At 42.5% G+C, this 20,490-nt stretch overlaps 2 protein-coding genes across 3 annotated transcripts in view; one reads left to right on the forward strand and one right to left on the reverse strand.

Moving 5' to 3' along the window:
- The first annotated feature begins 771 nt into the window (after positions 1 to 771).
- Positions 772 to 5,981, forward strand: RPL32 (ribosomal protein L32). Its single transcript, XM_066616592.1, has 4 exons — positions 772 to 868; positions 4,448 to 4,548; positions 4,901 to 5,082; positions 5,813 to 5,981. Exons 2-4 carry the CDS (start codon positions 4,453 to 4,455, stop codon positions 5,940 to 5,942), a joined length of 408 nt encoding a protein of 135 aa, XP_066472689.1. The 5' UTR covers positions 772 to 868; positions 4,448 to 4,452; the 3' UTR covers positions 5,943 to 5,981.
- Positions 5,982 to 7,372: 1,391 nt separating this feature from the next.
- LOC136640152 (cullin-associated NEDD8-dissociated protein 1-like) overlaps positions 7,373 to 20,490 on the reverse strand; it is a 30,644-nt gene continuing 17,526 nt past the window's right edge. For both annotated transcript variants that reach the window (XM_066615037.1, XM_066615036.1), the window contains 8 exons: positions 19,676 to 19,968; positions 18,259 to 18,400; positions 15,491 to 16,996; positions 13,317 to 13,412; positions 11,838 to 12,007; positions 10,437 to 10,601; positions 9,731 to 9,838; positions 7,373 to 8,533 (listed from right to left, as the gene is read on the reverse strand). In XM_066615037.1, coding sequence (XP_066471134.1) covers positions 8,306 to 8,533; positions 9,731 to 9,838; positions 10,437 to 10,601; positions 11,838 to 12,007; positions 13,317 to 13,412; positions 15,491 to 16,996; positions 18,259 to 18,400; positions 19,676 to 19,968 — 2,708 coding nt within the window. In that variant the 3' untranslated portion in view covers positions 7,373 to 8,305. The remainder of the gene's footprint in view (positions 8,534 to 9,730; positions 9,839 to 10,436; positions 10,602 to 11,837; positions 12,008 to 13,316; positions 13,413 to 15,490; positions 16,997 to 18,258; positions 18,401 to 19,675; positions 19,969 to 20,490) is intronic.

Here is a 20,490-nt window from a genome sequence, read left to right on the forward strand (position 1 = left end):
TGGGACCCACCTAGGTGTACCAGACTTTTAAAAAAGGGGATCTAGAAAGAAATATTTATTTATTATAAGTAATAATAACCAGAATAAAAGACCCTCAAACACTCATCTTTTTAGAAATGGGATATGACAGATGCACCAGGATGCAGGTCTCTTGTTATCTAGTGCGAGATACAGGAAGCTGGACTAGATGGGCCTATGGCCTGATCCAGTGAAACTGTTCTTACCATATGTTCTTATCTCCCTATATTTATACAAGCGTGCAAACTGCAGGACCTGAGCTCTTTACAGGGTGATTTGCAACTACAGTATCTGATTTTTGAATAGCCTCAGGGCTTGAGGCAATTAGTTACCTGATCTTTCCTTCACCCTTTGGAGACCCACCAAAAATCAGGTTGTGACCCACCAGTGAGTCCAGACCCACACTATTACGGACATATATATTGAAATGCACTAGACAGAACCACCTGTAGGGCCGTCAGCACTGAAAGATCCCTTTGGAAACCAAAAATACATTCTGGGCCTTTAATTAATACAACAAAAGGAAATCTGGGTTCGTTTGTTGGAATTCAGGTAGAAAACTGCCCACAGCACTCAGAAGTCACCCAGGGGAAATATATGGCATGGAATCTCCGCCTGCACAGACGCGATGTTGCCACCAGGTGTCGCGATGTCGACAGCACCAGGCTCAAGTGCCCCGAAGCTCCTTCTCCCCAACTTCCTCTACATATATCGTTTCCACTTCCGTTATTGTGTAATTACCGGAAGTGGCGCATCTAGGTCTCAGCGGCTTCCCATCAGCCCTTGCGGCTTTCTCCCCGCCCTCTTTTCTCGGCGCTCACCGGCCGTGCGGGTGTTCGGGCCTGTGCGGGTAAGAACCGAATCCGTCGCCATCCTGGGCGGGGGAGGCTTGCAGGGCAGCTTTGCCGATGCCGGGGCTTCTTCGAGAGCCTCCCCCGTCAGGGTCCGTCGGTATTTCCCCAGCAGAAAGGGGGGTTTTGGCGTTTGGTTCGTGAGGCGGTGTGGCGGGGCCTGCTGTGGTGCCCGCAGTTGGGAGGCCTGTAGTAGGAGAGCCTGGTGCTGCGAGCCCTTGCGTGTGTGTGTGTTGCACACTGGTTGTGTGTTTCAAGTGAATGATGAGTGAATGCAGGCGATGGGCATGCGTTGGTCCCAGGGCACTGGGCCTGAATGCATTTGGTGCAGCAGCCCTGCTCAGGCTAAACCGCCCTGAATCTGGTTGGGGGACCCCATTGGAAATCCTACCCACAATGGCAGTGATAGTGGCAATGTGGCCTTGTCTCAGTCTCATGTGTAATTAATTTACTTGGCAGTAAAGCTGGGTCAGCGCATGGAGGCTGCGGAATGGGTCCTCCCACTTTAGACTATAGAAAACATTTTTTAAATGAATCTCCACTTTAAATAAAATCTTCCTGCAGGTAGAAAGCTAGCACATCAGGGGAGAATGATTCTAACCCAGAACATTGTCTGCTGTGTTAGAGTTTTAAATGTATAAACTATGAATGTAGCTTTTAACCCATTTTTTGCCCAACCCACAAATAGGCATGTCTGGTCCCTGTTGTGTATATGAAAGTTGGGCAGAAATGGCTTAATGTAGGAAAGCAGTCACAACTGATTCTGTGCCTGCCATGGTGCGATCTGTGTCATCCATGTGGCTGTCACTCCTTCTGCTACATGTGTAGACCAGTATATTCAGTAGGGCAGTGGTTTTTAAGCTGTTTTGTACTGGGATCCACTTTTTAAAATGATACTCCTTTGGTACCCCCTAGTTTTACAAGACTTTTTAAAAGGTAATCTAGAAAGAAATTATTTGCAAAAAAAGAAAATCCATTTCTTGTAATGAGGCAGACTTTATGAGTAGCCTTAAGGCAGTGTTTCTCAAACTGGGTCGGGACCCACTAGGTGGGTCGCGAGTCAATTTCAGGTGAGTCCCCATTCATTTCAATATTTTATTTTTAATATATTAGACTTGATGCTACCATGGTATGTGACTGCTTTTTGGCAAATGTGATATACCTGTACTTTTAAGAAGCTCCTATTCTTTTAACAAGGATTGTCAATGGGACTCCTGAGTAAGTGTGGGTAGGATTGCAGCCTAGGATGGTTAAAAAAATTTCTGCTTGATGTCACTTCTGGTAATGACATCACTTCCGGTGGGTCCTGATAGTTTCTCATTCTAAAAAGTAGGTCCTGGTGCTAAATGTGTGAGAACCACTGCCTTAAGGCTTGAGGGGCTCAGTTATGTGACCTAGCCTTCATCTGCCACCACCATCTGTCATTGATGGGCTTTTGGGGGGGGGGGACACCAGAAAAAAGATGCTCCAACATTTAACTCCCTATGTGTGCACAGGTTTGCAAACTGCAGAAGATCAGTTCTTTGCAGGATGGTTAGTGGCTATCTGATTTTTGGATAGCCTCGGAGCTTGAGGCAATTAGTTATCTGATTTTTTTTTCACCACCCATGTTTTCATTGGTGGCTCTGCAGGGTCCACCAGAAATTGGGACCCATAGTTTGAGAAATGGGACTTTTGCTCAGCCAAGAATTATGCCTGTAACATTGTAGTCTTTAGTCACTATGGAGATGCTGTTGATATTCTGGAGCGAAAGAGTTGTCCGTGCAGTTAGTGAAAATCCCCTTGACTTTTTGGTAGGAAGCCCACTGTTCATGGTGATAATTTTGATTGTTCTCTTGTTTTGTATGAAACATGAACTCAGATTTGCTATCTGATCTTGTTACTTCTCTCCAGTTCCATAATTTTGGAGTGTGGTGGAGGGAGGGCATCATTTTTGCAGTTTCTCAGGACTTTTGCGGCTAGGATGCACCTCCCTGAGGTGTGACACAAGGACTGTGGATGAAGACTGCCCTTCTCTGCCCCACCCCAGATGGATACAAGTGGAATTTGCTTCTGAATACAATGCACAGGATTTGCTGAAGCAAGGGAAGGATCCTGGGCAACACAAATTGCAGCTTAACTGACAAAGCCCACCAAAATTTGTGGAACCTTATGTCAAAAAATGATTAAATGATCATAGTTTTAAAATAACTGTTAGATATAAACTGACACATTAGTCGTTAGCAGGGGCAGGGAAGAGTCTTAAAAGAGCTTCAGTTTTGATTTTGTTTTGATCTTTGTTTTTGAGAAATTAAAAAATGCATGAAGGCAAAGTTCCCACTTAAGTAGCTTCTGTTGCACTAAGTTGCAGTATGAGGTTTGAGTTGGGGATGCACAAAGCAAGACCAGAATTGGCTCAGTTTAAGACCATGCCCTATGCTAGAGGTTCCCAAGTGTTGTCTGTTCATGGCACCCTTAGTGTTGCAGTAATGTTTTCATGGCACATCTACGGTTCCATGGAGGTGTTTCCCTTGGAAATTTAAAATCTCTCACAGCACCCCTGTAAGTTTGCCAAGGAGCTGCATTGCACAGTTTGGGAAGTGCAGTCTGATGCAGTCAAATTCCATTTTTTTCCCCTGTTTGTTTTGCCTCCAGTTCTCTCCCCTTTGTTTTCCTGCTGTCAGGTTTTGATTGTAAACTCCTTGGGGTAATCTTTTGAGTTTGGTTTCTTTGTTCTTTTAGGTATAGGGCATTATTGGTAATTTTCAGGGCTCCCTGAATTAAAAGGATTTGGAAAAATTCATACAAAGGTTCTGCCCTTCAACAACCTCCCAAGACTGCATCTGGAGAGCTCTCCTTACTCTGCCAGCTTTGGACGGGGGGGGGGGGGGGGAGAGCAACTAAGGCAGAATTCCCATTCCATTACTGGCTTTGAAATGGACTGGTGAATGGAAGAAACTCTGCCACAAGCTGGTCTAGTTCATTTGCTACCCAGTTTTGCTCCTCCTTCAATCCCTCTGCTGATGACTTCCTGTCCACTACCAGAACCAGCACATATTCCTTGTCCTTTCCTTCAAAGACCTCCATGGACTTGCTTCTCCATATCATGCCTTTCCTGTATTCTGTCATGGACATCCAGCAAAGCACCCTTGATGTCCAAAGGTGGTCTTCAGCATCAAATCTGCCTTGAAACCCTCTCCTTCAAATCCCTCCTGGAAACCTGCTTTTTGTATGAAACCTTTGGCACAGCCCTTTAGTTCTCATAGCCTACTGTAACTAAGCCTAAGTATATACATCTGAAATATATTTAGGGATGGGACCATAGCTCAGTGGTAGAGGACATGCTCTGCATGCAGGAAGTCCTGTGTTCAGTCCTGGCTTCAGGTTGGGCTGGGAATGATCTCAAGCCTGAGGTCCTGCATGATGTTTCTCTGGCTACCTCCACTTTCCGCTGTTGTATTCCCAGTGTCAGATTTCATTTTAAGCTCCTTCAGGCAAGAGCCTGTCCTCTAAATCTTTTGTAACGTCTCATGCATAGTAGTGATGCTAGAGGAATAATATTGTGTGCAGTTTCTTACATATGCTTTTTTCTCCCAAAGACACCATGGCTGCTCTCAGACCCCTTACCAAGCCAAAGATTGTCAAGAAGAGAACCAAGAAGTTCATCCGTCATCAATCGGATCGTTATGTAAAAATCAAGGTGGGTGCATTTATGTTGAAAAAGTGTTTGAACAAGTGCAACTGAATTTCCAGATAATTGTGTGTGATACTCTGGGAGTCTCCTTCTGGGGCATGAACCTAGGACACACAGTACAGTGACTTCATTGAGGCTAAACAGGTCTTAGGTCAGTGTCTGGATGGGTGACCACCTGCAAACTCCATGTATGTTGCCTTGAGTTTCATTATGGAAGAAAGGCAGAATATAAATGCCTGCAATATAATAAACCCAAGGCTGAATCTCACAGCACAGTATTGTCTTCTGTAATCTATTGTATGACATGATGCAGATGTTTTTGAGTTAATGCATGGTATATCACTATTTGTCTTTGTAGCGTAACTGGCGTAAACCAAGAGGTATTGACAACAGAGTTCGCCGCAGGTTCAAGGGCCAAATTTTGATGCCCAATATTGGGTATGGCAGTAATAAGAAGACAAAGCACATGTTGCCTTCTGGATTCAGAAAGTTTCTGGTTCACAATGTCAAAGAGCTGGAGGTGCTGATGATGAGTAACAAGTAAGTTGCGGAAAAAAGGTTTTTTAGTTTAATTTTGTCATGTTGTGGTTGCTTTTGCTGTGAGCCACATTTTGGAGATTCCATATATTGGAATGCAGCATGCCTGGGAATCTGTTATCAGTGGGATAATAGAAGAGTGCAAAATCTTTGCTTCTCTTTCATAATGTGCTCTCTTTCCCATGTTACAATTTTTTTGTGTGATATAGTTGTTAATAAACATAAAAAGTATGTGTAAGTGAACTGACCAGAATTCACTTCACTGGGTCTTTGGGCATGTGCCAAAAGTCAAAGTTTTCAGTCAAAAATGGGGCTGGTTATTTTGAATCAGTATGTGAACATCAGCCACCTTCTCTTGTATAGCTCTTTTTCCTGCATGCCTCTCTTTATTCTTTTTCCCAGTATTCCTTCCTGTTTGGTGATCTTTTCTTCTGATTCTCCTTGAGTACTCACTTTTTAGTCTTACCATATGTTACTTTTCAAGTATTTAAAATAGAACGAAGTATGTACCTAATCAGGATTCCCACCCTTAATTCTACCTGCCTGTGGAAATGATACATTCCCGTAGGGGCTGTATCATGATTTTCCTGGAGCCCTTATTCTATTCAGTACAAACTGTCCACTTGATGGAAAACTAGAATGTAAGACACAGTTGGGGAGATCTGTAACATGCTACTCTGCTTCCTAGAAGAATACTCTTGACATACTGCTATCTTGCTTTTTTTTTAATTAGATCCTTTTGTGCTGAGATTGCTCACAATGTTTCATCCAAGAACCGGAAGGTCATTGTGGAGAGAGCAGCTCAGCTTGCTATCAAGGTCACCAATCCAAATGCCAGACTGCGTAGTGAGGAAAATGAATAAATACAAATGTATTTAATAAAGTTTAAAAAAAATTAACAAGTGGATGTTCCTGTTATGTTGAGCAGCACAATACTCTTGGTAGAAGATTCAGAAGAAGACCATTTAGCAAAGGGACTTGCTTACCAAGCCTAATGTTAAACTAACCTTGTGTTAGTTTAGTTTCCAGATCTTCAGTCTGAAAAAAAGGCGCCTGAGGGGACATGATTGAGACATACAAAATTATGCATGGAAAGGGTAGAGTGGATAGAGAAATACTCTTTTCCCTCTCACAACAGCAGAACCAAGAGGCATCCACTCTAAAATTGGGTGCTGGGAGAGTTAGGACTGACAAAAAAAAAATTTCTTTACTCAGTGTGTGGTTGGTCTGTGGAACTCCTTGCCACAGGATGTGGCATCTGGCCTAGATGCCTTTAAAAGGGGAATGGACATAATTTCTGGAGGGAAAGGCTATCATGGGTTGTAAGCCATAATGTATATGTGAAACCACCTGATTTTAGAAATGGGCTATGCCAGATGCAAGGGAGGGCACCAAGATGCAGGTCTCTTGTTGCCTTGTGTGCTCCCTGGGGCATTTGGTGGGCCAGTGTGAGATACAGGAAGATGGGCCTATGGCCTGATCCAGCATGACTGTTCTTATGGATTAGAACTGGTTCAACGGGATTGTCTCTTTAATGAGTTGTGTGAAAAGCAAACTGCCTTAATCCATTTAGGATTAATCCATTTAGAAACATGAGGCTGAATGCAGTTCAGTCTTGCCCGTAAGTTTTTGAGGTGTACATCAGAATATACTTAAGTATAATGCAACAACACACTCATGCATCAGTGTAGCAAGTTCTCTGTATGTACTGAAACTCAGGTTTGTGCAATATGTGAAATTACTGTTCTCACCTAAGGAGGTATTTGTTCTGCCATAGTGAATGTATTTTCATACACTTTGCTACTGAAAGACAGCAACAATTCCAAGTTGAGTGTTTCCCTTAGCAAAATAGCCACTGGTAGACCGTCTCCTAAATTTGTCAACAGCTGTGGGTCTGTTTCAGCACTCGGTTTGCAATAGGCCCTTCTGGGGAACTCTGGGTGGTTTTTGACAGTCTACCAGTTGCTTCTAGCAGCTGACAAATTCATCTTCAGTCATTTGTGTCATTACTAGCAGGAAGATGCAAAGAGAAGTATCACTATACTGTCTATTCTGTTTCTGTAGACAGTCTGCAAGAGTGATCATTTCTAAAACAGGCTTTCATATATTGGCTGAGAATTAAGTCCTTTACAAATGCACACATTGTAACAAATAGTGCTTTTTTGTACATCTTTGAAGTCTTCCTTTAAGCCAGTTTCTTTCAAAACTAACCATCCTATTTATTTCTTCAAAAGCCTCTTGGGTACAAAGTGACAGCTGCTGCAAATCAACACTGACCAAGCCAACACAAAAGGATGGTGCATTTATGAGTTTTATTTTTATTCAAATGCATTTCAAGTAAAATGAAAAGTGACCCCAGTTTTATAAATAGAGCACTTAAGTGATTCACAGACTGACTCAAATGGAGTAAAACCTAGAAGCTTAGGAATCTCTGTGGTTGAAAGTTGTCATTTCAGCAAATATTTACTGGAATACCAGTAAAAGAGCATTTCCTTTTTTTTTATAACTAGGTGGTCTCAATACAACATACTTCATACCAGGTGAATGGCTCTTGGGGGATCATGCTAATTTTGCAGATTTGAACTAATCAGTGCTTTGGTATCAGCTTTTTTTGGGGGGGGGGAACCAAAGGACACATCCAGGAAGAAACTGTTCAAGGAGCTTGCAGCAGCAGATTAGAATGACAATAATTGAGCATAAGGCATTCCATTCTGGAGGACACTTGAGTTACTTTCAGAGCTTGATCATTTGGATTTAAACACAAAAGGAGTTGGTGTGATAGCTTAAATTCACTGTATCCCTCTTTCCTGAAGTGACTCAAGTCAGTAATAGCACAAGATAAAGCCAAGAAAACTATAGGCTGAACAGCAGTTGCCCAGTTCTTGGGTATAGCAGCATCACCACTTGTTTAAAATGCACTGATGATGCTGTCTGTTCAGGAGCAGGAGATAATTGCTCACAGTGCTCTAGCTTAAAGTAGCTGCAATCAACCAGTAAGTTTTTTGGCAGGAAATGCATGATTGTGTATTTGAGCAAAAGAAATAACTGAACGTAAAAGCAGCCTTGCCCTAGTGATAATCAGGATCATCCATCCTCTTTATCATACCTTTTTCTGTAGAAATTGTTGCCATTTTTAAAATGGCAACTATAGCTAAAATCAGCTCTAGAAGATATTTTAACATTCTCTAAGCATAGTGAGTTTTGGGGAAGAAAATGGTGCAGAGTCTTAACTCATGTCCATTAATTCTGTGGTAGATAATGAAGTAGAATCCTTTTGAATGCTTTCAAAGAGTGATGACATTTCTGGATTGGCTCTAATCTGTGAAGAAAATTCAGACATCACAGGGCTTTTATCTACATCAGGGATGGTCAATAGAGCAGCTACTGCCCTCATGGCTGAACGTTTCAATTCATCCTGCTTCTCAAATTCTTGTTTCACAGAACCAGCTTTGACCTAAAACACATTTAAAGACAAACTTAGGAAAACAATCACAAAGCAGAAGATCCTGAAGTCGGACAAAAAATACTACTGACTGTAAGGCCTATGCTAACAGTCAGTATGGTTGTTAGGCCTATTGTTCATCCCAGCAATGGAAAAAATGCCAAGGAAGGTCTCTGCATTAACTATTCCACCCTAAGGCTCAGTGACAGTTATGATAATCAAACTACCCCACCTGCACTAATATACTGAATAGTAATATTAGAAACCCATGCATACAAAATCAAATTAACCACAAATAGTAGTTTTTATTGTTGCTTTCAGTTAATGTATGCAAACAATATGATCAGTTTAAATTCTCATGTGGAAAATGGCTTTAGTTCAGTGCCTCACAAGGAGAAGCTCCTACCAACTCCCAAGCTATGTTTCGGTGGCAGGGACACGCTCCCTGCAATGTTGTGATGGTGGGGGGAGGTGGAGAAGAGAGCGCAATTGCTACAGGGATCCATAGAAAGTACTGTCTCCAGGTTGAAATTGCAGTTAGCCTTTGCTGTCAGCTGAAGAAGTATGTCATAAAAACCTTCAACCTAATCTATCCTTTCTGCAAGCTATACTGCTAAATGGGAAGAATGGCCTGCATGCTGTAATGTCAAAGATAAGCAGTTTCCTGAGAAATTCACCTTGGAAAATAAATGTAAAAGTTAAAAGCATTTGGACAGTGGGTGGCAATATCTCAGAAGCTTAGAGCAGATATTGAATGCCCTCATGAGCTGTGAAGGGAGAAGGCTCCACTGTCCTTTTTACCCCTCTATGAGTAGCCCAAGAAAGACTATAAAGTGCAACTTTGGAAAATACTGCTGATTATACATTGCAGAGAGGATATATACTGAGCACACACGTGTGTTGGTCTTCAAGTGGGTCACCCAAGTGACCAGCTGCTTTGAACCATTTAAGAAAGTTGGGGTATAAATGTAATACATAGGTATTCCATTTGTTTCCCGCCTTTAAGAATAGAGCTCTTGTACCTTTAGTAGTTATGCTGATGGAGGAGTTTTGGCAGCTTGTAATGCAGAGAAGAGGAGCTGCCCCTGCAAATTTCTACTGTGCAACTGTTAAAGGTACATTGATCTTTCTTGAGAAAGGAGGTGCCCTGGAGCAAAAGCACAGAAATTCTTTCTGAAGAACATGTTCTGAGGCTTCCTAATGCATTACCTTAGTAGAGCATGTCGCTCGCAGAGGCTCAATGAGTCTTTCTAATCTTTGGAGAACCGCATTGGGGCATAGTGTTGAGAGGCGAGCCAGCATAATAAAAGTCAGCATCTAAGGACAATGTTAAAGGGGGGGGGGGAAAGTTGCATTAGTCGTATTACTAAGCCTCCCCCAGATAATATTTTTAGTACTAAGCATCCAGTATCTCTTAATCATGTTCAAGAATCTTCAATCTCACGTGAATCACAGCAGCATAATACTAGTTTTAGAAGGTATCTTTTTCAAAGATCAGCTGGGAAAAACAAGGGACATAAAATTCTATAGTATATAAAATAAACAGAGCCTTCTGTTGTTAATACCCACCAGTTGTGAGACTGGCAGAGGGTCCTACATTGGCAGACATTTTTCTCATTCTCTGCACAAAAGTCAGTGTCCAGAAATGGAGCTCCCTACCCTTGCATATCAAAACCACTAGGGAAATTTATTTCAGTCTCTGAGATCGCACATTCAAGCAACTGTCACCAAGTTTGGGCAGTCATGTTTGCACAGGAAGTTGGCACATGAACCTGAAATTCATTTGACCTCACTGTAGGGTGAGGAAGGGCTGAGGAAGAATAACTTTCGAACAGCCCTAAAGAAAGTTTGACCCTAAACGAAGTAGTGAAATAATAAATCAGACACCAGTGCTAATGGGAAAAAAGATAGTTACCCTGATATCGTAATGATCTTTCAATCCATCCTCCACATGATTCAAGTACTCATAAATATCCAGTTGGTCAAGGCAGCTTTCCAAAAGTGTGTACATGCACTCAAAAGCAGCTTTTCTCACATCCAGGCCATCATCTACCGTGTGTTTGAATGGCCCCATTTCTACCTAAACATAGAATACAACTGGTTGTTCAAAGAGCAGAGGAATCTTCCCATCAGCAGTACAGAAAATGTGCTCTTATCTAGCCAGCATGGACAATATACAGTCTGCAAACCCTTGTTTCCACATCTCAGCAGGCACCCATGATAGTTATGGCGGCTAGTACTGGGCAGCTGACATACAGCAAATGGTTTACACTAGAAGGATCAGTTTGACATGTGGATAGTTGTACCTCCTGTATTATAAACATCACTGGAAAATGTTAAAATTAGCTGAGCGAGCTGCCCTTGTCTGAGCTCACATATTTTATCAGACTCGTACACTCACAGCTTGTGACAACACAAATGTTGGCACTCCTCTTGTACAGATTCATTTCTGCTCATTTCTCTTAAATGACTGCATGATTATCCCTCAGTCACAATGTAGTTTAGAATATGTGGGTGAGCTGGGATTTCAATGAAGATTTAGCTAGCAAAATGCATCACGTGTGATTTCATCCAAAATCCAACACAATTAAGAGCCCCACTGGGGCTATGGCTGCAGCATTGGCGCTGGATGTCAGTCATAAAAGCGCCGTAAATCACTTTTCAACACCCAATAAGTGGTGACAGCACCACTTCCCGCCCAAAGGCCAGTGGGGCAGCTAGGTCTTGAGTCAGGGAGCAGAGGGCGGGAGAGGGTGGCAGGAGAAGGTGGGGAGGGGTGTTTCAGGGCGCCTGGCGTGCATCCTGGCAGCCTGGCATCTCCAGGCAGCCGCTGCCTCCTCCTCAGGAGAAGGGGACTTCCCCCAGGTAAAGCGAGTAGTCCTGCAATGGGGCATCGACCTGAAGGTCAGTGTAGAATTCAGAGCCTCTGTGTTGGGCGGCCAGACCGACACAAAGGCTCTGGATCCGGTGGAGCTCCCTCCCCATGCCTCCTCCCCTCCTTCTGCCTCCCCCTGCCCTGGAATGCCTCTTTCCCACCTCCCCCCACACCCCCATCTAGCGCTCCACCAACGCTAGGTCCTGTAAACGTGCCTTACGTTATGTTTGCAACAGTGCACTCCGGCGGTCAGCTGGCATGCAAAGACCCTGCGCCAGGATTGGGCCCTGAGCCAGATCAATCCACAGAATGAAGTGGAAGATTCCACACACTTTGTGGTCAGACTACATATACCTTCATACAAAATGGCACAATCATAATTTATCTGCATCACCATTTCCATAAGAGAGGATAATATAATGATGCAATTCAGGTTCATACCTCTCGTATGAGTTCCCTTCTAATCTTGGTTTCATTGTATAGGTGGGGTAGGACAGTGCTGAGCTGATCTCGGATTAGAGAAGGTTTGTTGTGAGCAGCAGAATTAAACATGGCTAAAGCAACACGTCTAACATTCAGATCAGAGTCCTGAAGTGTCTTTAAAAAGTCACCTGCATGGAAAGAGCACATAAAGAAACAACCGTATTGTATTGGAGGCGAAATTTTGCTAGCCTATTATATATCGAGACCCACACGTACTTTTCAAAATGCTGAAGAGATATATTCAAGGTTAAAAGGCAATCTTGAGTCCAATGGCTAGAGATAACATTTGTTTACATGCAAAAAGTTGCTATATCTAGTTATTCAGTTCAAATTCCTTCCTTTTTGCAAATATAAGATTTGGAAAACACAGATTGTCTGAGGTATAGATAATATCAGCAAGAACCCTTCAATCTCACATGAACCACTGCAGAATAATTCTAATTTTAGAAGGTACCTTTTTTTGAAAGATCAGCTGGGAAAAACAAGGGACATAACATTCAGTATATAAAATAAACAGTCTTCTGCTGTTAATACCCACCAGTTGTTGAGACTAGCAGAAGGCCCTACATTTGCAGACATTTTTCTCATTACTCTCTGCACAAAAGTCAGTGTCCAGAAATAGAGCTCCCCAGCCCTGCATATCAACGTTTTTGACATTTATTTAACATACGTTTATCACATCTCTCAGGCCAAAATTCTTGAAGGGGCTAGTGGCATTTTAAAACAAATATAGAGTAGCCTGAAGCAGTACTAAAAATCCAAAGTCTCAACATAACTGAAGATTTTTCTCTTAATTTTCTAGTCTTGCCACATATGCATTAATTCCAAGCACACTACTGAGTTCACAATATGTAATCCTGGATTACATATTGAAAGTATACCATAATCCACAATGTGGAGAAAACAATGTATGTGCAGATACAGGTTCCTGAATAGGAGGCATTTCTCCAACTGCATCAAAGGAAGGGGGGAGGGGGTGGCACAGCTGTTAGCAGGAATGCCTGAGCAGTTTTCTTGCTCCCTGTGTGCATTGCCCATGATTATTATTTTTTATATTGGATTACATGATGTAATCAATGTTGTCCAAGTCATCCAACAGAAGAAGAGGAGGAAGGGGAAACCTGCACAAATTCAGTTGTACTCCCTGCTCCTGCTCTTACCCGCCTACAAATGAATTGATCACTATTTGAGGAAGCCTTCCAAGAGCACAGACATTCAGACCTGCAGCTTGCTAGACCAGGGCGAGGATCGCATCTTCCCCCAAGACTTTAAATTTTGATTAATGGAAGTTGCATACTAGGAGGTTTAGACCACAAACCTCATGCATTTCCCATGTAATTGATCAGTTTGCAACATTTATTTACATTTTTTAAAAAGATTAACAGTGCCTGTGTTATGATCTTACAGGGTAATTTTTTTTTTAAAGTCAAAAATTACCTATGCATCCTTTAAGTAGAGGATCAATGGGTTGTGGTTGATCTGAAATGGTGAATTTGATTGCAGTTACTACAGTACTTCGAGCATAAGGGGAACCTTCAATGAAAAAGAGTAAAGAAATCATTAGTATAGGGATGGATATAGATATTAATTTACAATATATTAAGCTCAATATTCTGATTTTTCCATCTCTAAACACCCCCCCCCCCCAAAAAAAGATACAAGCCAAAATAAAAAACACTAATAATTGTGCAGGAGACCTATTTTTGGGGTACACAAGCGAGTTACCAGTACAACAGTAACTTGACATGATGCTGCATTACTAGCCTGTATACATATCCTTCTTAACAGCAAATGCTATGGTTTTTAAAGCACTACACTTCTCTAACATTTCAAAGAAACAGGGTTTTTATACAAAAAAATCCTAGAGTCACGTATGGGTTGATGAAGTCTGAGCTGTTAGTGACAAAATCGTGAGCTCAATTAAAGTGCCAACCTAGGGCCAAATCCTATCCAACCTTAAGTCCTGGTGTAGCCGTGCCAATGGAATGTACGCTTCATCCTATGGTGGGAGGGTAGTTATGGAGGTCTCCACAAGATAAAGGAACATTTGTTCCCTTACCTCAGGGCTGCATCGCAGCTGCACTAGTGCTGGAAAGTTGGACAGGATTGGGCCCCTAATGTGCAGCAGGGGTGAAGAAAGCAAATTCCATGCTAAGTGTCATTAGAAAAGGGATCAAGAATAAGACTCCTCATATTATCTTGCCTCGTATAAATTTATGCTGCAGTCACATTTGGAATACTAATTGCCACACCCCAAGAAAAATACTGTATTGGTGAGAAAGATGCAAATGAGGAAATCAAAATTATCAGAGGCCTGGAACATTTTCCTTACAAGCTAAGGCTATGGGGCTTGGGGGCTTTTTGGTTTGGGAAAAAAGGCAATTAATGGAGGAGATGACTGAGACATATAAAATTATGCATGGTGTGGACAGGGAATTGAACCTGGCACCTTAAGCATGCAAAGCATGTGTTCTATTTCTGAACCTTGGTTTTGTCCAAGGTGTTCAACTAGAAAAGGTATTCAACTGGAACTACAGTTGCTGCCCGAGATCCTTTTGCTTTAGGTGCCAGGATCTTAGAATCTGTTACATGCAAACAGTGTGCTCTGCTCTCTGAGCAATGGTCTCCTACTAAACCCACAGTACTATCAATTTTCCCACTTGAATCTGTTGCAACTGGAAATAAACTCACTGCTCCCCTGTTATGTAGAGATAGGCACAATTATCTGAACTGTAGGGAATACTAAGGAAGCTTGGTGCACTCTCTAGAGAGGTGCCATCAGAACATTCTTCTACCACAGGAAGATTAATGTGGTTGGAGCCCTACTCTATCACATACTTAACGTACTGGTTAACCAAAACCAGTCTATTATATTTTACCTTAGCCTTGATTATGTGATCAATAACACAGCTGAATAAAATTATATTGTAATTTTATTATAATGCATTCACTATTAGACGGAATAGAAATATATTTCCGTACATTTATAGAAGAGAGCAAACATTTGTCGCCTTACCTAAATATCTTATCACCTTACCTAAATACCTACCCCAAGTTGCCCTCAAAATAATCTCTTTAGTCTCTCAAACAAGAAATATTTTGTTCCATAAACATTTGTTTCAATTTAGTCCTTTCACAGAGACTTTGTCTTTCCAACATCTCCGGCTCAGCTTTGTTTCTCCCAATTATATATGATGCATCAATATATGAAGAAACCAACTAGCACCAACAAAATTTGTTGTAATAATTTCCTAAACTATTGAGCTGCCCCTCCCTCCTGCAACTGGTGCTTTTGTATAACAATAATCCAATCCAAATCACAACAAAAATTTAAAACACTGGTATTCCTGGGGGGGGGGGGGACGCTAAGTTTTGCAGGGGGTGCAAACTCTGGTGTAAAACATCCCCTCCTCCTCACCTTCAGAGCCAGTTGCAGCTGTGAAAACTTTGCTTTTGCAGCCTCTAAAGGGAAGGGGCCACTTTACACTGGAGTCTGCGCCCCTGCAAAACAGCATTTTGCCACCCCCTCCAGGAACGCCAGTGATTAAAACCTACTTTAAAAAAGAAAGAGAGAGAGAGTGTATTCATTTCAGCTTGGCTATTTCCATTACCTGAAGACAGTTGTTTTTTCAGCCTGGGCAGCAACTGAGCAGGATTAACCACGGTCAGTTTCCCCAAGCATTCAGCAACCACGTTGCGGGTCCCTTCCTCTGTGCATTCACAGTGTTTGAAAAGCAGGGCCCATATGTCCTCCACATAAGGTTTCAGGCTCTCTGCTGGGGAGGAACTGATGACTTCTTTCAAGGAGTGGAGCAGCAAGTACTGCCTCTTAGGTTGGCCTCCAATCTCTTTGAGCATGAAGGGAAGGTATTCTTTCAGGTTGCCAACACTGATGTTCCCCAGAGCATAGGAAGCTGCTGATTTGACCTCCTCATTGGGCGAAGCAAATGCATCCAGTATTACAGCTTTGAGCTCCTTCTGAGCACTGAGGTTCATGGTGCGCCCTATTTCTGCCAATGAAAGGAAGGCCAACATCTTCACAGCAGCGCTAGACTTAGGATTCTTCACATCTTGGATAAACTGATTTACAACTCCAGGAGCTTCTTTTGGGCATACGGACGAAAGGGCTGCCACACATTTTGCGACAGAGTGATAGGCCTGCTTATGTAAGCTTACAGAAGCCCCGCTGGAACTTGAGGAGTAGATAGGACTAGTTAACTGTTTCATCAGTTCCGCATAACTCATGTTGACTGTCTTGGCTACAACCAGAGCTTGAAAGAAGTCCACAATGGCTTTCAGAGCTCCCCCTTGCATCAAAGGTGAGTAAACAAGCTGAAAGAGCTCCGACAGAACAGTACCGCTAATTTTAGACAAGGAAGAGGGATAAACCTTAGCTAAGGTGGTGAGGAATGCAATCGCCACTTGAGAAACATGCATATCATTCTCACTAATTAAATCAGGAAGCTCCATTAAAACACATTCAATCATAGCGGGCTTGAGACTATCGCTGTAGTTCTTGATCAAGATGTCCAGAGCTGTCAAAGTACTTAGCTTTAAGGCACGTTGATTCTTGCGCAAGAAGGACGCCAGAATGGGGAAACCTTCTGCTAGAATGGGCCTTAAGTCTATTTTGAGGGAAGAGCTAGCAATTAAAGTTAATGCTTTGACAGTGGTCAGACGAGTTATTTCATTTTTCAGCCTCTCCAGAAAAATCTTCAAGGTCGATTGGAGATCGCTGCTTAGGTAGTCTCCAAGATTACAAACAATCTGCCCCATGCAAGAGATGGCCCGTTCCTTCACCTCCTGATCAATGTCAGCAGCTTTCAGTCTCTTCAGAGTAGCAGAAAACAGGTCTCTTACATAGGGCTTGGCATCAAAGGTATAAGGCACATCCAGCGGCCGAATGACTTTCACAAGCTGCTGAGTAACTAGCAGAGCTTCTGAAGTGATCTTGTAAAAGGGATCCCCTATGCAAATCACCACTGGCGGTAGCAGTGCCTTCACGTGGGGATGGAACACCTCCTGGGAGTGGTTGCAAAGAACAACATGAAGGAAAGACAGCGTATCAATCTTCATGTTGGAGGAGCTGGATTTATCAGTCAAGGAGAAAACAATACCTGTTTGGGGGAAAAACACTGGTCAGCACCATTCTCCTTTTACAAATCTCTTCAAATTGATTTAGGGCCCAGTCCTATCCAACTTTCCAGCCCTGATGCAGCCATGCCCAACAGGGTGTGCACTGTATCCTGCAGTGGGGAGACAGTCATGGAGGCCTCCTCAAGTTAAGGGAATGTTTGTTCTCTTACCTCAGGTCTGTATTGCAGCTGCATCGGTGCTGGAAAATTGGACCCTTAATCCATTAGGGTCTGAATAGGACTGGACCCTTAATCAGTTCAAGAACAGAACAGAAAACAAAATTTTGTTCCCTGATAAACGCACATTCTCTAACATGCTTTTTCTACACAACTGATTTTCATACCATGAATATGCAGTTATCATTTGTTATGCAGGATCCAGATATCTTCCTTCATGATACTGTTTCTGTTACACAGGCTTGCATCTTTATAGAGGTCACACTCAGGAAATGCAATTCTTCCCACAATTATGGCAACGGATGCACTGTAAAAACTGTGTGGAATGTTGTTGCACAATCATGATAAGTCCCTGGGGACAGCATGGGCGATGTCCCTAGTCAGCATGATTCCTCTGCTTCCCAACCATATCCATGCCATGTTGTGATTCTTTAACAAAATTTAATATTGCATATTGATTTTTTTAAGGCTTTGTGCTTCTTCATCATAAAAGTCCAGTTCGGAGCAGTGAGCTGACTTTATTTAGAACAAGTAGCAGCAGTGGCGTAACGAGAAGGGGTGCAAAGCACTAAGTTTTGCAGGTATCTGAAGGCGCCATGCAAGTGGACCCTCCCCTTCAGAGCCATTCTGGGCAGTGGGAGCAAAACAAAGTCATTCGCCTCCGTTTTGCTCTCACTCCCCAGAATGACTCTGAAGAGGAGTGGGAGGAGCCACTTGCATGGCACCTGCAAAACTTAGTGCTTTGCATCCCCTCTAGCTACGCCACTGAGCAGCAGCCTACACTACAGTAAGTGCATGCTGCTATGCTTGGCTGTTGCTGCAGAACAGGAGTCAGGTTGGGGGATGGCTGAGAGGGACTGGTGAGCCCACTTTGTGTAGTATAAAATACAGACATGTTGTGCCTGTGGCATTCTTAGAGCAAAGGCTCTCACAGAGACATTGAAGGCAACCTCTTCTGATGGCAGACACAGCAGAGGAGACACAACTGCCATGTCATTCAGATGCTTCAGATCTGAGAATGAAAGTGTTTTGCACTGAACTTCCCACCACAAATAAGCCAGCTTTACCAGGTACTAGTGCAGGAATGTGATCCGCAAGGCAACCCGGGAGGACATTAGCTAGTTCTGTCAAGAGAGTGAAGCACCCCTGCCTTGACTTGACACTCTTCTCTTTGAGCTGCTTGTGCAAGGCCTTGATGATGTTTGGAACCTGTAAGGTTAGAAAGCAACACATTTATAACCCAAAATGAGGCAAGAGGAGCAAGTGATCAAAGTTTAAGACTGAGTATTTGATAATGATACAATGAATGAACAGAGAACGTCAGCCAACTGGCAAAAAGTTGGATCACGGCTGTGAGTTGTTTCTTCAGAATATTCATTTATGTGGGCATGAGAGGGCTTTTATTTTATGGCTTGCTTTAAAACCCCAGACCTATGGAATCCCATGCTTTTCAGAATGTGGCAAAAAGAACTTCATGCAAATGATTTGTTCAAAAGGATTTTTAAAATAGCACTTTGTGTTCCAACTTTTACTTGGGCATCAGCCATTTAAAAAATTTCAGATAAGCTATAAATATTCATCAGCACCATACCCTCCCCCAAATCCACAACCCACAGATTGTTAATACCAAAGTATTATTTATTTTTTTGTTTGAGCTTATAGAGACACATTCAGAAATTGTGCATACTTTTGTGGGCTCACAGTAGCCACCCAGAATATTAGCAAGAAATCCACAACTGACCAATATTGAATGCATTCAACTTTACTGAAGTAGTACTTTTATCTGGTAGCTGCACCTCAGTTTCACCATGCTTGGATACCTCACTTCCACAGTTTAACAATAATGGAAGCATTACAAGAAAAATTGTAGAGATCACAGTCCAACCAACAATTCTCATTTACTTTTCTTCAGAAATTCAGCTCATTTGCTACTGCTGCTAGAGGAATCGTGTTATTCTGAATATAGCGCAATACCTGTAGATGCTAACAATGGCTTATTTCCTTATTTCATGAGTTTACATTCTTGCAGTATGTCTCATTTTCATGAGTCACATGAAGACTCAGTTACATGAATGCTCTGACACATTCATAATGATCCCCTCCATCACAAGACATCTGCAGAACTGTTCCACAGAATGGTAGGCTGTGTTCTTCCACTGTTGCTGCTAATATGTTTCCAGTCTCATCCCTCCAGTCTTATGATGTAAAATGGAGCTGACTGACAGATATCAGAGCAAGCATCTTCCTTACCAGAGGGTCCAGTTCCACTTCAACCCAAGTCAGCAACTGTAATTTAAATTCACGAATCATATTTTCAGGAAATCTTTATAAGGGCAAGGTCAGAGGGCACCTGATTCAGCCAACTTGCAGAAACTAAGCCAGTCTGGGTCTCTGGTCAGTGCCTGAATGGGTGAAAATCTGGAAACACCATGTGCGTCATCTTGCCATCCCATCTGAGCCCTGACTTACTGCTGTACCACTCACCTGATTCTGAAGCATGGTCAAAGGTATGTCCTGTTTGCTTTCTTCATCTGAAGCATGTAGCCAGCTCTGCGTGGGCAGTGTTTGCTTCAACAAGGAGATGTAAGCACAGAAGATGTCCGCTTTAACATTCTCCTCCCTTTCCTTGAACCTGCTTATTAAAGCTGGTGAGAGGGTTTTGTAGAAATCCTGGAGAAGGTCATGCCTTGTACTGACAATAGCCTCAAGGCACTTGGCTGCAGACCTGCGAACTTTCCAGCTAATGTCGTCATCATCACTATATTCATCATCACTTTCTGAAGGGGAAGAACAAAACCAAACATTAGAAAAGTGGGAAAAATGACTTGACTATTTAAGGATGAAAGTGGTTTAATTTTTAATATTTATATCCCAGTTTTCTCATTCACAAGGAAAGCTCAAGGTAGGACAACACTGTAAGTCCACAATATAATTGCATCAAATCTTCATGCAATACTTCTGTTCATTATGACTTTCTTCTAATATTCTAGCTATTGGTGCTAGAATATTCTAGTGTAATTCTAGTGGTAAGAGGCAGTTATTCCCCTTCTTTCTGCTAACTGCTAGGAAGACCAGCTCCTGAAGCTACCTGGTGTGACAGTGAAATGTGAGTGACAGCTGGTCTCAGTCAGACCAACAGAAAGAACATTGCTGTCTCTCACCATCAGAGGCAGCTATTGGGTAGAATAGCCATTAACAGACACAATGCTGGAAGAGGGGGAGCCAAACGGCAGTTGATTAGGCTAGAGCCAAGCTGGCTCCTGCTGCAACTCTTGTTTAATTAGTTGTTATTAAGGCAG

Source organism: Tiliqua scincoides, chromosome 2 (genome assembly GCF_035046505.1).
Source record: "Tiliqua scincoides isolate rTilSci1 chromosome 2, rTilSci1.hap2, whole genome shotgun sequence".
Classification (NCBI taxonomy): Eukaryota; Metazoa; Chordata; class Lepidosauria; order Squamata; family Scincidae; genus Tiliqua; species Tiliqua scincoides.